General features: G+C 41.0%; 1 protein-coding gene across 1 annotated transcript; it reads left to right on the top strand.

The window, feature by feature from the left end:
- The first annotated feature begins 2832 nt into the window (after positions 1–2832).
- On the top strand, positions 2833–17307 carry LOC137159300 (olfactory receptor 52P1-like). The gene is made up of 2 exons (XM_067557456.1): positions 2833–3101; positions 16524–17307. The coding sequence occupies exons 1-2, from the start codon at positions 2833–2835 to the stop codon at positions 17305–17307; spliced, it is 1053 nt and encodes a 350-aa protein (XP_067413557.1).
- Positions 17308–17575: the final 268 nt, after the last annotated feature.

Below are 17575 nucleotides of genomic sequence, written 5' to 3'. Positions count from 1 at the left end.
ACTATGCCAATTAGAAAGACAAATTTATCTCCCTATGAAGTTCTTTTTGGGAGACCATTTCAACTGGGGGGAAGCCTGACACCTGCACACGCCAGTCTCATGGGTGGAGATGAGGAGTTGTTTGCATAGGTTATAAAATTACAAAAGACATTAGTGCTCTTTTAAAGTTTTCTAGAGATGCTCAGAGAATTCCTTTCGATGTGGCCGTGCATGACATCCAGCCGGGAGATTGGGTATTGCTAAAGAAGTTTTCATGTAAGAATTGCTTAGAACCAAGGTGGGATGGTCCTTACCAGGTGCTATTAACAATATACACTGCTGCAAAGCTACAGGGAAAAGAAGAATGGTACCACTGCATCCATCTAAAGAAAGTACAATCACCTGATGCTAATTCTTAGAAGGAAAAGATTTCTAAGTGCAACGAGGGAGCTTCGCTGTACTGAGGTCCCAGAAGCAGACGTGGAAAGGTGAAGAACCACGGGCTATCCCCTTGTCTTTGCTCTGAAGCGGACGTGGAAGGGTTAAGAACCACGAGCAATCCCCTTGTGGTTGCTCTGAAGTAGACGGTCGACGGAGTCAAGAGTGCACCAGAAAAGAAAAAAAAAACTAATGGACTTTATTATTTTTATAATATTTTAATCACTTTGTTGATTATTTTGTGGTGTGATTGTAATATTAAGGGGATAAATTGCTTTAGAATTAGTGTAGAAGATGGATATGTTATTTTTGATGATGTTTTTAATTAATTTAAACATGGACAATGCAGATTTTAAAGCCAATTCATTGTATACGTTGATAAAGAATTTAACTGCATCTTGGGAGGTTAAAGATTGTTGGGTGTGCTCTTTTATGGCAACCCATCATTGGGAAGGAATACCCCTAATACCTATTCCTGTGCCAATTAATAAATGGGAAAGTTGGCCTGGAGCAATCCCATGGGAACAATAATGGGGAAAGAACACCGGTTGGGAATGAGGATTGATCCTAGAGACTTAATGCTCTCTGGAAGGAAATCAGCAGCACCAATATGTGTGCTATGGACACAATCTGTACTGGTAACAGACTTAGACAATCCCTGGTTAAATGTTACCTGTGAAGTAAGGAATGTAGGGAAATATTCAAAATGTAAATACATTGTCTATCTACCTACAATGGAAGGGGGAAAAATCAATAAAATTTTGATACAGAAACAAGGATCCAATGCCACTAACTTGAACCAGAAGAGAGTTTATAATTGTACACTAGATGCCACCCGAGAAATTAAGAGTAACAAGACCCACAAATGGTGGAAGAAGTTAGAGAATATGAATGTATATAAAAATGATCAGTTTAGAGAAGAGGTTTGGAAAATTCAAAAAGCTACTACCATTAATCAATATGTAAATGATACTTGGGTTGAATGGGCTAACATCATGTTACATGTGCTATACCAAGCCCATTTTAATAGTTGCAGAGGAGTTACTCTAATAGAAGAAGGTGTATGGTGGACATGTGGAAATTGGGCAGGAAAAACTTTACCACCAAGGTGGAAAGGAAGATTTATTTTGGTATATTTCTGGCCTGGAAGTGTGCATCCAGTTCCTCTACATGAGGTTGTGTATAATCACCAACCTAAAAGAAGTTTTAGACCCACCCTGGATGCTCACCATTATAACCCATTAACTGAACACTCTTCAGCATTCTGGAGAGCATGGAGAATGTTTTTTCTCTAGCAAGGGGTGGGTTATTTGGAGTATTCACTGCTACATTTTTCAGCGGTATTTGAGATATTTGCCAATGTAACTGGAGATGTTATTTTAAAATTACAGGCAGAAATTGAATCGTCGGCACAAAAAAGTATTCAAAATAGGTTAGCCCTAGACCAATTGTTAGCTCAACAGGGAGGAGTTTGTGTAATGTTGAATCAAAACTGTTCTTTTTATACAGATGAATCAGGTCAAATCGAGATGGATGTACACAAAATTTGGAATGTCAGCAGATTTTTTCATGAATTCACTAACCTTCCAATGCCACCGTCTGGCATTGATATTTCATGGTCATCCATCTGGAATGCTCTGCCTTCTTGGTTACCAGACTTATTGTGGCTTAAAAATTGTTTGTAGCTATAATAGTGTTTATGATAATGTTAATGTTAATGTTTTGTTGTAAGCAATGTTACTGTTATTATTCCAGCAAAAAAGGTTTAAACCCCCTAAGAAACAGATGATGCAAAGGTCAATACGGTATTGATATATTGGCAAGGAAAATGAATGAATGAATATCATGATTGTGATTCTAGTAGTAGAACTATTAGAATCAAAGGGGGGAACTGTGAAGGGAAAAGAAGATGGGGTCTCTGTTTCTGCTGAGAACTGATTTTTAGAAATGGCTGCAAAAACCTGAGATTGAAAGTCCTTTCTAGCAGAAGTTTAAATCTTAGAATGTTAAGGGTTAACAAGATAGTTATGGAACCTAGACGCCAGCAGGGATGGAATGCAGAGAAAGACCTTATAACTTAGAGAAGGAAAGTTGCAAGTATTCAGTTAGAAGATTCCTAGATAATTCTTTTTTAGTGTGTATGACCATGGAAACTGTGACGTGTAAAAACTTGTTTATACCACCCTATAAATATGTTCAGTTATTTGGAAGCAAGTGTCGTTCCTTACATTTGAAGAGACCACCTTCTTTACGTAAAGAATAAACTTTGACTTTGCTAAATCTGTTGTTTGGCTAAATCAGGACTATCTGCCTGGCAAGAGAACTTGTAAGTAAGGACCCCTGAGTTTGGGTTCTTCCACAAGAATAGTCTCTTCAGTGGGGTTGGACTTGCTGCTTATTCTCCTATCTTATGTGATGATCCTCAAAGTAGTGCTGAGCTTCGCATTCCACCCAGCGCGCCTCAAAGACTTGAACACCTGCGTCTCCCACATCTGCGTCATCCTGCTTTCCTACATGCCTGGGATTTGCTTGTCCATGATATACAGACTCGTGAAGAGCTCTTCTTCCTTGGTTCAGAATGTCCTGGGCAACGTCTTTTTGCTGATCCCTCCTCTGATGAACCCAATTGTGTACAGTGTTAACACCAAAGCCTTTCATGAAAGGATAATCAGGGTTTTCATCAAGTGAATGGTCAGTTCATCACGAGCTCCACAGAATCAAAATGCTATAATAGGTTTCTTGCTATTCTGCTCTCCACATCACAGGATGCAGCTCTGGGGTAGCAGAGATTCCTTCCAGTCCAGCTGGAAGTAAAGCACAGTGCCTGTGAGGTGGGCACTGATCTGCAGCTCAAGGTCCAAGGTCACACAGGGAGTTTGTGCCAGACCTTGGAATTAAATCTGGGTTGCCTAAGTCCTGGTTCCCTGCCTTACCCACAAGACCCACCTTCCTTTCCCCAGCCACAGGATGGGAGTAGAAGGTTACGACCTGGAAGTAAAAGAGATCAAAATTCTTCTACCTTTCCTGCTCCTGCTGCACACAGCTTTGCGTGTTCCTGTCAGACTTAAAAATGTCCCGTCTTTTCTTGAATCCTCCTAATCTCCTAAGCAATAGCAGTTTGTGGCTGAGATTTGCATGAGTTAACTATGTATAGTTGAAATAAAATACGAAAAAAACAAGCTCACTCGATTGTCCTGGGTTCTGGGTTAGGGAAGAATTTATTATTATTTTACAGTCTTTGCCATGGCCGGAAGTGTGCCTGGGGATGTGAAGCACACAAAGCTAAAATAGGCACTTGGTTCTGGTATCTGGTGCATTTAGGAGCGCAAAGGCTGTGTCCAGGCTGGATGGATCTGAAGTGGGATGGATGTGAGCAGTTTGCTATACAGGGATCCTTCACCCAGGCCTTAATAATAAAACAGTCTGAGCCTCTGTTGTTGGTGAATCATTTCTTCACTCCCAGGGGAGGCTCTTACACTAAAATTCTCCAGGGTCTATTTTCAGCTCTACCCACTGCTCAAGGAGTGCAGGGAATCCTCCCAGAGTCCTGGCCGACCTGAGACTCGGCAGGGACTGTACAGAAGCTTCATAAAGGTCCCTGTCCAGCACTGTGACTTTTAGACGTGAGATTCGTACATTGATTCGTACACTGCGTACATTTTCGCAGTAAGAAGATTTCTTCTCTGCTGCAAGGATTCCGGTGAGTTGCCTGTTTTTCTAATAAACTTATTGCTAAGGGCTCAGGAAGAGTTCATATGAAGAACAGTCTGGGCAGGAATTCTCCAGCATGTAGACTGGAACTGTTTAGTGTTGTCAGAAACTCCATGGGATTTAAATAGGGAGCTAAAGATTTATTGTAAGTCATTTAGACAAATATTTCTTTTAAGATCATTTCCTTGTCTCTTACAGTCTCCTTTTAACTGACTTAGTATCTTCCTTTTTTTTGGTCTGTGTGATTTTATTTTATCGTTCTCTCAAATTTTCCAATTCAGCAACTTCACTGCCAGGTTAATACATGCAGCCAAAGACTCTGCAGTGGGTACGTGTGATAGCTGAGATTTCATAACACGAATGGGTCACACAGGACTTTACAGACTGGCCGGATTCTGCCCTTAGCTTCTCTCTTAAGCGGCTCACTCCACATTGACACTGGCATCTTTGAGAGCAAAATCGGGGCTCCTGTGTTTTGAAATCCCCAACTTTCATGCTTGGTCTCAGGATGCCACATAAACTGGGGATCTTCCTTCAGACTCTTTCAGCACCTTAACAGAATAGCTGTCACTGCTGCAGGACCTGAAGCCAGGATCTTCACAGCAGGGAACCTAAAGTTCGGCATTAAGGATGAAATCTTGGTCCCATTCAGATCAATGGCAAAACTCCCGTCAGGGCCAGGATTTCACCCTAAATCCACATTTAGGGATTTAAATAAAAGGCCTGATTTTCACCTGCCGTGAGCCTCCAGTGACTCCTATTGGAGTCGTCCTGCAGCTTCTAAGGATGGGTGAGATTATCTGGACCAGAGAAGAACTGAGAGGAGAGTAGCTGAAATCTTAAACTCACAGCTTAGAGGTTCAAAACAATTAGAGTAAGAATTTGGGGGTGGTGGTTCTGCTTTCTCTGTTCCCCTGTATCTCTGGTTCCATACAGGACGAGAAACACCAAAATGCAGTAAAAATAAAACCATGTTTCTGACTTAGACGAAAACAGGCAGTGTTGGAAATCTAACTGGGGGAGATCCAGGCACACACAGTGTGTGTGGAGGGGGCGGGACGTGTCCTGTACAGATCGCAGTGGTACGTAGTCCTGAAACAGGGCGAAATGGGGAATCGACATCCTGCCTAATTCACACACCAAAGTGGTGTAACTAGGCCTCCTGCAATCTCCTGAGGTAGGGTGTGTCTCAGACTGTAATGTAATGTGGCACATTGCAGTGGATTGTCTCTGACACCTTCCTCCATCCAGCCCATCCCTCCTTCTGTGACCAAACTTCAGCTATTGCCAACACGGAAAAGCAACAGCAGGAAGTTGTGCCTGGGTTTCTAACTGGCAGGTATATACTAAAGCTTTCTGTCGTTTTGAGGAAGAGTTACTTGTGCTGGCTCCTTCTCTCTCACCTCTGGTCTGTCTCTCTCTCTCCTTCCCTGCACACGCTGAACTGCTCCTGGGATTCCCTTCACCCCCGGACAGGCTGTGCAGGCTGCTCCTCCTCCATCCCCCCTTTCCCCGGCGCACCCAGACCCAGAATTTAACCTAGGCTGTGCTGATATTTCTATGATCTATCACTGTGTGGTATGTCCGGCACCTGGTGCTGGTCCTGGGTGAGTGAGATCATTGTGTGGCAGGGCAAAGGGCTGTGGGGGTGATTAAGGGAATGTAGAGGGACAGGCGGGCAGCACTGCTGGAATTCAATATTTTTTCTGATGGTTTTTCTTCCTGATTGTTGGTCCCAGGCCAGTGCTGGGAGCTTTTCTGACCCCGAGTGTGTCTGGGCAGGTCTCAGAGTATCCTTCCCCTGGGGAGACAGAGAAGTGCAGCCTGGGTGTCACAACCTTTACTCATTTTTTTTCTATTTTTTTTAATGGTTGTTGAATGTTAATTACGCAACTTCAGGCATTTCCCCAGTGGAAAGAACAATTCATCTGTGCTCTGCAGCTGGTTCCGTCTCCCATCGATACTGACCCCGTCTATAATCTCCTTCCCCCTCCCAGGCTGCTCCAATTCCAACACTACGCTGAGCCCCAGCGTCTTCTCCAGTCTTCCCAGTCACCTGTAGCCCTCCCAGCCTCTGAGTCACCCCAAGCTCCCCACAGCTCTTCCTCTGCAGGAGTGAGGAGTCCGCGTCTCCCCTGTCCCTTGGCTAGAGGGGATCAGTGGCGGTTTCTCTCCAGTGAGAACGTGACACACGCAGTGACAGGTGGCACCACTGCGATCATCTAGTCTGACCTCCTGTATCGCACAGGCCAAAGACCTGCCCGCAAGGAATTCCTAGAGCAGAGCTTATAGAGAAACATGAAAGTTGGTTCACAAATTCTCAGAGATCTGCCATGACCCTTGGTAAATTGCTCCAATAGTTAATTATTCTCTGTGTTTAAAAAGTGCAAACCTTATTTATAATCAGAATTTGTCTAACTTCAACTTCCAGCCATTGGATGGTGTTAGACCTTTCTAGGCTAGCCTGAAAACCCAATTATTCAATATTTGTTCTCTGTGTGGTGTTAGCTGATTTTTAGTTGCTTGACCACAGTTACTCCATTTTAGCTAGCCCCTTTGTTTTTAGAGACAGGACAGGCCATTCCACTCTGTGCAAGGATCATGGAAAGTTTGCTAAAATGAAGAAGGAGAGGAATGCAGAAGGAGATAAGCCTCGGCCGAATTAAGCAAGCTATGTAGCCTTAATAAATAAAATGTAGCTAACTGAAAAGCGTCAGCAAAAACACCTTATAAATAATGTATATCTTTGTAAATAAAAATAAAAATAATATAGGCCAATAGTAAATAAGGGAATGGGTTTAGGCCCTTGTAAGGGGGATATGTATGGTCTTGTCATGAATGTTTAAGTAGCAATAAAGTATAAAACTCTCTGTAATCCTTTGTTCGAGGTCTTTTTCCACTGTCCACTTGTGGGCTTGGGAATTGACCTTCTGCAAAATAAACTCTTGGAAAGACTGTCCAGCCTAAAATCCTGTGTGGGTCTCTTATCAGTGCAAAGTAACAAACGACACTTGAAATCTTTTTCCAACAATTTGGTGACTGCGGCAGGACTCCTTGCTTGCCAATCCTGAGTTCCTGCACCAGCCAATGCCTCAGCCTGCACTGGGTGAGGTCACCCTGAAGGGTTTTAGACGGAGGATGGAACTCGGTGGAAGGCTGTAAAGCGTCGAGACCCTTTGATTCTCACAGCCTCCAGGGATTCCAGGTACCTCTATGTTTTGTGTTTGTTGTCTGTTTCTTTGTACTTGACAGGCTTTTCTCTTGGGAGATGCCAAAAAGGGCACCCTAGCATCGTCCTTGACGATGGCCATGCGTTGAGTCTGAGGGCTCATTAACGCAAAAGTCCAGGGTGGCACAAGTTTTTTTTCATGCATGGAATCTCCCTACCCTTTCTTTAGTCTGTACCTTTAATTTTGCTTGTAGTAAAATTCCTCCGGAAGTAGGTTAAAGAAATATATGCATATCCCCAATTGTTCTGGGAACAGGGTGTCCACAGGGTGTGCTTGGGAGAAATACCTGCTGGTTTAAGTACTAGGATAAGGGCTCGGATCAGATTCTCTGAACAAAGAACAAAACCGAGTGCTGTGTTAACACGGAACGCGTGCGAGTGTGTGTAGAGAGATAGTGCTGTGGACGGGAGAATGGGCTCGGTGGCAGTAAAATCCCCGAGGGCAGCCACTTAGGGGCGGTGTTAGCAGCATGGGCTGTGGGCAAGTTACCAATACAAAAAAAAATAAAAAAAGCTCGAGCTAAAAAACTTAGCACGGGATAGTAGAAATATTATAGCAAAGGTACCCAAATTTGGCCCTCACAGAGTACCTTTAATTATTGTCAGTTAAAGTAACTGAAGCTTAAGCTAAAAGATGTGGTGCCTAGGCAGATGGATTATTAGTATTGTTGGGTGGCTCTTCCTGATGGAAACTGACCCACAGTAACAATGCCTGTTACCAAAAAAAAAATTCCACCCCCGTACAACCCAAGCTCCTTAGTATTAAAGAGCCAACAGGAGGAACCTCCCAAACCCTTGTACCCCCTTCTACCTCCTCCTGATCCCCTGTCTCCCCCTGCTTTCCCATCTACCGCCCCGCACCTGAGCTCGGCCATGCCACACCAAAAAAGCAAAAGCCCAAGTAAAAATAATGAAAGTAGAAGCAGAAATAAAAGCAAAAAAAAGCAAAAAATAAAAAAAAATAAAATAAAAAAATAAAAGTAAAGCAAAAAAAAAAGTATGTGCCCTAATAAAACCCAAATGTTGTGTTTACGTACCAAATAACACCTGTAATATTTTTACACAATCCGAGCATATCAGAAAAAGTAGCAAAGCTCCATGAAACAGATCAATGGAGTCTATGGGGTCCAAACTTTTCTACATCATGTTACTTGTATTTGAGAGTATTAGTAGTATTTTTGTATGTATACAAGTAGTTATAATGCTTATAAAATGTTGCTTTAAATGTACTGCAAAAAAATGCAAATAAGTATGCTAAACCCAAAACAAAAACAGCAGTATATAATATATATACTAAAATAAAAAAAATAAAATAAAGTTTAATGCAATGTGGTGCTTTGCAGCACCAAAAAAAAAAAATTATAAAATAAAAATTGGGCCCTTAAAAATCCTAGTTCAAACAACTTGACTGATAAATAAAAGGAGAGGGGGGGCTAAAAATAAAATACAAACAAAATAAAAACTCTAAAAAAACCCTGCATAAATCCCAAATAAGGAGTCTAAAAGACTCCAAAAAAAAATTCAAAATTCAAATAAAAAAGTATATAAAAAAATCAAGGCCAAAATCAAAAAGTGAAACGTAGTACCTTTTTGGCCCCAAAAAATTCCTCCTGCCACTATTGTAAACAGTTAAAACACTAAAAAGCAAAATGTCCAAAGCGATCTGGCCAGTCGGAGCGGACATTTGGGCCACCACCACTTCCTCCCCGAGACCAGATGCAACCTTTATATTAAGACAGCCTGGAAAATAATAACTTTATTAATGCACTCTTTTTGTTAGTAAATTAATCAGGTTTTTATGTGTCTTATCTTATTGATAAGAAACCAATACAATGTTTTATAGACACTAAAGCCAACAAATCCACCTTAAAAGCTCAGGAGTTTTCTCTATTCCCTTATCAACAAAAATTGTAAATGCAGTAAAAATTTTAACCAATTAATGCCGCATCTAGTGTCTAAACCACTATCTGTTTCTTTGAGACCTATTTCTAATCAGCATGCTTTTCTTTTAAGTTCTTATTCTCCAGTTAACCTAGTAAGGAAGAATTTATTTTGTAAAATTTAATTGTACTATTTATTGTTTACCAGATGGGATTTATTTGTTATTTTCCTTGTAAAAATTCTGTTTTGGCTGTATCTCTTAAACAAAAACAAAATCCTAAAGTATCCAGCATACAAAAAAAATACATCCTGTAATTATATCTCTCCTTAAACAAAAAATTATTGTGCCTACTCGAATCCTCTGTGACACCCCAATTTTTCCTGTTAAAAAACCTAAAAAAATGTTTATTGCTTTGTGTAGAATTTAAAAGCTGTTAATTCTGTTGTTTTACCTTCCTTTCCGGATATAAAAAATTAAATAATATAGTGTTTATAAAAAGTTTTGTTTTAATTCAAATGTAAATAATTTGCTCTTAGCCTTTCCTCCCTTAACAGCCTGTAAAAAAATTCTTTAACTCTGCTTTCTGCTCTGGCTAATAAAAGACAAAACGCCTCTAAAAAAAATTGCAATTTTGTCTGTCCCAAGTTCATTATTTAGGCCATGACATTTCCGCAGGTGAATGACGCATTTCCAAAAGTCAGGTCCAGGCTATCCTGCAGGTTCCTAAACCTACTACCGTGTCACAAATGAGAACCTTTTTGTTGGCATAGCAGGCTATTGACGCCAATAAATTTTGGGCTATGCCTCTATTGTTAAGCCTCTGCAGGAACTCACTCTACTTAAAATTTCTAAACCTCTTCCCTAGTCTGCCGAGACAAAATAAGTTTTTTACCTCTGTAAAATATGCACTGTCTAGTGTACTAGCACTTGGTTTGCCTAATTATTCAAAACCGTTTACATTGTTTTGTCATGAAAAATGGGTTTGTTTTAGGTGTCCCCATACAAATGTATAAAAATAAGCATAAAACCATTGCCTGTTACAGTAATGCCCTAGACCCTGTAGCTGCAGGGCTTCCACCATGTCTCCGTGCGTTGCAGCTGCAGCTGCCTTAAGTAAAACCTCAGAAATTCTGGTCCTTGGTTCTCCACTTATCATTTCTGTACCTCATGTTTGCTTAACAAAATATGAAATTCTTTTGTTGTTTGCAGGTCATATTACACTCAACCAATGTCCAGTTTTTAATCCTGCCTCATTGTTATCCACCCTTTGCAAAACCCAAAATTAGTTTTCTGTGTTACTGGCTCTTGTCAAAAAAATTCTAAAAGTATTCTTGTGGCTGACTATGCTGTTTGTTCTCAACATAAAGTAATTAAAAGTAACCCTTTCCCTTCTATAAACACTGCTCAAAAAGCTTTTTTTTTCCCTGTAACTAAAATTTGTATCCTAACCAAAAGTAAATTAATTAATGTTTTCACTAATTCCCGTTATGCCTTTAGTGTTGTCCATAATTATAATTAACTCTAAAAACAAAGAGGCTTCCCCACTTCGGGAGGCTTCCATATTAAATCAATCTTATGTTGCTGCTTTATAGATGTTGTACAGTTACCTTTTACTATTGTTGTTGTTAAATGTCTAGCTCACTGGCATGCTTTAACAGACTCTGCTGCTAAGGCTGCGGTCCTTTCCGCACCTTAGGCCACATCCATGTTGTTTTGTGTTTATATTAGCCAGTCTAATATGTATTAGTAATTGTATGTTTATTTTCAAATAAGTAAAAGCTTACCCATATGCAAAGGCTGACACTATTACAGTCAACAAAAAACTTTTAAAAAAATTTATCCCTCACTTTAAAATCCCTCTGTCTACCAAATCAAATTATAAAAAAAATTTGCAAGGCTCTTAATATCCAACAGAACTTTTATTGCCCATATCACCCTCAGTCTGCAAAAGCAGTAAAAAAACAAAATAATGTTCTAAAAAATAAACTAGCCAAAATTTGCCATAAAACCAGCCTCAAATGGCCAGATGCCCTGCCCTTATAAGTATAAAATCATCATGGAACAAAAAAACTGGACTATTACCACACGAGATCCTAATGGGCTGACAGATAAGGCTTTCTAGCTCTCCACCAGTATCAACTCACCTAATAAATATAAATTTAGCTAATAAAACTAATTTAACTTATTATCAAGCATTAATAAAATATATTAAGGCTTTTCGTTCACAGGTTGAAAAAGCCCTTCCCCAAAACCCTCAAAAAGCATGTCACAATATACAGTCCAGTAATTAAATTCACGTAAAAATCCACCAAAAAAACCAGCCCTAAAACTATGTTAAAAAGGCCCACTCCAAATACTTCTCACCACCAACACTGCTGTAAAATGCCAAAGTTACCAGTCCTGAATACATGCCTCACACTGTAAAAAAACCTCTACACCTGTAACAACAAAATCAGTAAAGCAAAGTGAAAATGCTTGTAACCTCTCCTCTGCTCAAAAAAAAAAAAAAGAATTGCCACTCCAAAGCAAAAAAAATTTAAAACCACTCCAAAACAAAAAAAAATATACCACAACGTCATCCCTACCACCTCAAAAAAAAAAAAAACAAAAAAACCTTAAAACTCCCCCAAATCACTAGTTCCCTAAATAAATATAACTAATAATCTTCTAAATGTTCCGTATTGGCCTTATCTAAATAACTCTCTTTTAATTCAAGTTCCTAATTAACAATACACCTATCAAAAAAAATCCCCAAAATCCATAAAAAAACAAACCAACAACCTAATAACTTTAAAATTCAATTAAAACACAAACAACTAAACCATAAAAAATGCTTCTTAAACTATACTAACAAATCTTTATAATTAATTAATCAACTACAAACAGATTTAAATGTGTCTGACTGTTAAATTTGCAGTCATGTTCCCTTGCATTTTAAAAAAAATATAGCCGTAATTCTAATTATATTAAACACCACACATATAATACAAAAAATTACCATTCCTTTTCCTAACAAAGTACATCCACCTAGCTTATAAGTGCCAAAAAAATACTGATTTAAAGCCAACCAATCCATATAAAAAAAATAGCACTTCACAAAAATATAAAAGTTAGTTATAGCACTTGTAACTATACCTTTACTATTAACCCTACAGAATATGTAGCCCTGAATGGGAGCTCTTTTTCCTACCCCCTAAATATTAGTTATTATGGCATTCGTTTAATGCAAAGCTCTTTAGCTTATTCATAAAACATATAAATTCAATAGGCCATTATTTTATTTGTGAAAATAAGGCCCATAAAAAATTACCCCCGTAGTAAAAAGGCTCCTGCTACATCAAATCTATTACCCCTGCCATTAGGCACACACCCACACTACCCCAGGGCAGGCTCCAAAACCAAAAGGCAATCACCAAAGCCCAATAGTATTAAAGTATCACCTTGCCCCAGCTTAAAGTTGCATATGCAGTCAAGAAAATAAGGGGGGATTGTTAGCTGATTTTTAGTTGCTTGACCACAGTTACTCCATTTTAGTTAGCCCCTTTATTTTAAAAACAGACCAGGCCATTCCACTCTGTGCAAAAATCATAAAAAGTTTGCTAAAATGCACAAAAAAAAAAAAAAAAAATGCCAAAAAAAAAAAGCCTTATATAGCCAAATTAAACAAGCTATATAGCCTTAATAAATAAAATATAGCTAACTATAAAGCATCAGCAAAAACACCTTATACATAATATATATCTTTATAAATAAAACTAAAAATAATATAAACCAATAATAAATAAAAAAATAAGTTTAGGCCCTTGTAAGGGGGATATATATAATCTTATCATAAATATTTAAATAACAATAAAATATAAAACTGTCTGTAATCCTTTGTTCGGGGTCTTTTTCCACTGTCCACTTGTGGGCTTGGGAATTAACCTTCTGCAAAATAAAATCTTTTAGAAACTGTCCAGCCTAAAATCCTATGTAAGTCTTTTATCAATACAAAATAACAAACCGCACTTAAAATCTTTTTCCAACAGTGGGTACCTGTAGACTGTTATCAAGTCACCTCTAAACCATCTCTCTTAGACTCAAAGAGCTCAATCTATTTAATCTACCACTGTAAGGCAGGATTTCTAATCTTTAAAGATTCCTCTGGCTCTTCTCTGAATCCACTTCAGTGTATCAACATCCAACTTTAATTGTGGACACCAGGGCTGGACACATTAGTCTAGCAGCAGTTGCACACTGCCAAGGAAAGAGGTAAACCAATTTCTCTTCCTCAATGGGAGATTCCCCTGTTTATCATCCCAGGATCACTTTAGGACTTTTGGCCACAGGCTCACACACAAAACTCATGTTTAGCTAATTATTCCTTCACGCTCCCAAAATGTTGTTCAGAGACACTGTTCCCACGATAGAGTCCCCCTTTGTGAAAGTGTCATCTTCCTTCTTTGTTCATAGACACATACATTTATGGAGATATATTAGAACACATATTGTTTGCTTCAATCCAGTTTACCAACCAGTCCAGATTGCTGTGAATAAGATACCCATCCTCTTCGCTATTTATGATCTCGCAATTTTTGTGGGATCAGCAGACTTCAAGCATGAGAATGGTAAGGAGCAAGTCAGAATAAAAATGTTTCCTCCACTGGTCATATACATTGCACTTATTGACTTTGAACATCATATAGAATCATAGAATCATAGAGTTGGACGGGATCTCAGGAGGTCATCTAGTCCAACCCCCTGCTCAAAGCAGTACTAACCTCAGCTAAATAAACCCAGCGAGGGTTTTGTCAAGCTGCAGATTAAAAACCGCTAAAGATGGAGATTCCACCACCTCCCTGGGTAACCCATTCCAGTGATTCACCACCCTCCTAGTGAAAAACTTTTTCCTAATGTCCAACTTAGACATCCCCCACTGCAACTTGAGATCGTTGCTCCTTGTTCTGTCATCTGCCACTACTGAGAACAGCTTAGCCCCATCCTCCCTGGAACCTCCTTTCAGGTAGTTAAAGACTGCTATCAAATCCCGCCTCATTCTTCTCTTCTGTAGACTGAACAAGCCTAGTTAACTCAGCCTCTACTCATAAGTCTTGTGCTCCAGCCCCCTAATCATTTTTGTTGCCCTCTGCTGGACTCTCTCCAACTTGTACACATCCTTTTGGTAGTGGGGGGCCCAAAATTGGACACAATACTCCAAATGCGGCCTCACCAATGCCGAATAGAGGGGAATAATCACCATCCGCAATCTGCTGGCAATGCTCCTACTAATGCAGCCCAATATGCTATTAGCCTTCGTGGCAACCAGGGCACACTGCTGACTCATATCCAGCTTCTTATCCACTGTTACCCCCAGGTCCTTTTCTGCAAAACTGCTGCCTAGCTCGTCGGTCCCCAGTCTGTAGCTGTGCATGGGATTCTTTCACCCTAAATTCAGGACTCTGCACTTGTCCTTGTTGAACCTCATCAGATTTCTTTTGTCCCAATCTTCCAGTTTGTTTAGGTCCTTCTGTATCCTTATCTTCCAGGGTATATACCACTCCCCCTAGCTTAGTGTCATCTGCAAACTTGCTGAGGGTGAAATATACCCCATCTTCCAGATCATTAATGAAGATGTTGAACAAAACCGGCCCCAGGACTGACCTATGAGGCACTCCGCTTGTAACTGGCTGCCAGCTAGACATGGAGCCATTAATCACTACTCATTGAGCCCTATGGTCTAGTCAGTTCTCTATCCATTTTGTAGTCCATTCATCCAACCCATACTTCTTTAACTTGCTGATAAGAATACTGTGGGAGACCGTATCAAAAGCTTTGCTAAAGTCAAGGTATATCACGTCCACCGCTTTCCCCACATCCACAAAGCCAGTCACCTCTTCATAGAAAGCAATCAGGTTGGTCAGGCATGACTTTCTCTTGGTGAATCCATGTTGACTGTTCCTGATCACCTTCCTCTCTTCCAAGTGCTTTGAAATGGACTCCTTGAGGACCTGCTCCATGATTTTTTCAGGGATCGAGGTGAGGCTGAACGGTCTGTAGTTCTCTGGATCCACTTTCCACCCTTTCTTGCAGATGGGCCCTATGTTTGCTTTTTTCCAGTCATCAGGGACCTCCCCCAGTTCCCACGAGCTTTCAAAGATAATAGCCAATGGCTCTGAAATCACATCAGCCAACTCTCTCAACACCCGCGGGTGCATTGCATCTGGCCCCATAGACTTGTGTATGTCTAATCCTTCTAAATAGTCTTGGACCTGTTCCATCAGCACTGCGGGATGTTCAACTCCTTCCCATTCTGTGCCGCTCAGTGCAGTAGTCTGGGACATGACCTTAGCACTGATCTTAGCACAATGCTTCATTAGCTCCCTTTGAGGACATCTCTCGGCCGGACTATGGCTTAAATAATTTGGTGCCATCTGCAAATCATAGAATCATAGAAAATTAGGGTTGGAATGGACCTTAGTAGGTATCTAGTCCAACCCCCTGCTTAAAGCAGAACCAACCCCAATTAAATCATCCCTGCCAGAGCTTTGTCAAGCAGGACCTTAAAAATCTCTCAGGGTGCAGATTCTACCAGCTCCCTAGGTAACCCATTACAGAGTTTCACCACCCTCTTAGTGAAAAACGTTATCCTTATATCCAAACTAGACCTCCCTCACTGCAACCTGAGACCATTGCTTCTAGTTCTTAAATCTGGCACCATTGAGAACAGCCTAGCTCCATCCTTCCAGAAGCCCCCCTTCAGGCAGTTGAAGGCTGCTATCAAATCCCCCCTCGTTCTTCTCTTCGGTAAACTGAACAAGCCTAGTTCCCACCACCTTTCCTCATAAGTCAATTGCTCTAGCCCCTTAATCATTTTCATTGCCCTCTGCTGGACTCTATCTAATTTGTCCACACCCTTCATCTAATGTTGGGCCAAAAACTGGAAACAATACTCCAAATGTGGCCCCACCAGTGCCGAATAGAAGGGAATAATGTTGCCACCTCACTGCTCACCCCACTTTCTAGATTGTTAATAACTATAAAATATTTACTGTGCTATTTGTTACCAAGTGCCTAACCCCCCTCGCTGTGATTCTCACCCCTCAAAGGCACCCTGAGCGTTTCTGATCCTGATCGGTGCCGCAAACCTCTCATGGAGGTTTTAAACCTGACGTCCTCCGACCCGTCAACATTCACCCTAAACGGCATCCCGGGGCTGGAAGCTGCCCACATCTGGATTTCCATCCCTTTCTCTACGTTCTACATCATGAGCCTGTTGGGAAATTTCATGATTCTGTTTGTTGTCAGCAAAGAGCAGACCCTGCACAAGCCCATGTTCCTGCTTCTCTGCATGCTGGCGCTCACAGACATTGGCCAGTCTACCTGCATTGTGCCGAAGGCACTGTGCATATTTTGGTTTAGTTCCAAAGGCATCACTGTGGACGGCTGCCTCACCCAGATTTTCTTCGTTAACGTGCTTGGTGTTACGCACTTAGCTGTCCTCGTGATAATGGCCTTTGATCGCTACGTTGCCATATGTAACCCTCTGAGATACGCCACCATCCTCACCAACGCACGAATCGTTAAGCTAGGACTAGTGGGTTTGATAGGATCTGTTCTCTTGAATCTGCCAGAGATCCTGCTACTGCGGAGGCTGCCATTCTGCGCCAACCATGTTATCCCCCACACATACTGCGAGCATATTGTTGTGGTGAAGATGTCGTGTGGGGACACCACAGTCAACCGGATGTACAGCCTGGTGATATTATTATTGATCATCGGCTTAGACATGATACTCATTGGCCTGTCCTACGGACTGATCATCAGGGCCGTCCTCAGGATCTCCTCCAAAAAGGCCAACCGAAAAGCCCTCAACACCTGCACACCCCACATCTGTGTGATGGTTATGGCTTGTACTACTGGCCTCTTCTCCACCCTGACACACAGGTTCGGTCAGGGCATCGCTGCCCACATTCACATCCTTTTGGCCAACCTCTATATCCTTGTGCCCCCCATGTTCAACCCTATCATTTATGGGGTCAAGATCAAAGAGCTTCGTGACAAAGTGAGAACATACATCTGCAGAATGTGATCGCTGAGGCGCTGACCTTATACCTGTCTGACAAGAAGGGGGAAAGAATGTCTCCTCGTTAATAAAGGGTGCTTTGTCCTAATTTGGCTGATCTTTGCCTTGTGGCAATTCACAGTCTGAGAAGTTCCACACACCTAATGTCTTATCACTCCATGACCAAGCACTGCCCTCTCTGGCCATCACCTGATGGATTTCAGCGTCGTCACCCATCATCCCCCACCCCCACATACCCTGTCACTCGTCCTTTCCATGACTTCCCGAACAACAG

The sequence above is a fragment of the Emydura macquarii genome, unplaced genomic scaffold (assembly GCF_026122565.2).
Source record: "Emydura macquarii macquarii isolate MOO-44397 ecotype Brisbane River unplaced genomic scaffold, CSIRO-AGI_Emac_v2 contig_1836, whole genome shotgun sequence".
NCBI classification, from domain to species: domain Eukaryota; kingdom Metazoa; phylum Chordata; order Testudines; family Chelidae; genus Emydura; species Emydura macquarii.
This window is presented reverse-complemented; position numbering and strand designations above follow the sequence as displayed.

Excerpts from the sequence above, each read along its gene's own strand:
- LOC137159300 (XM_067557456.1), top strand. The coding sequence starts at position 2,833 with ATGATCCTCAAAGTAGTGCTGAGCTTCGCATTCCACCCAGCGCGCCTC. Across the intron at positions 3,102-16,523 it reads ATAATCAGGGTTTTCATCAA|CAAAGAGCAGACCCTGCACA; the intron begins GTGAATGGTCAG and ends GTTTGTTGTCAG.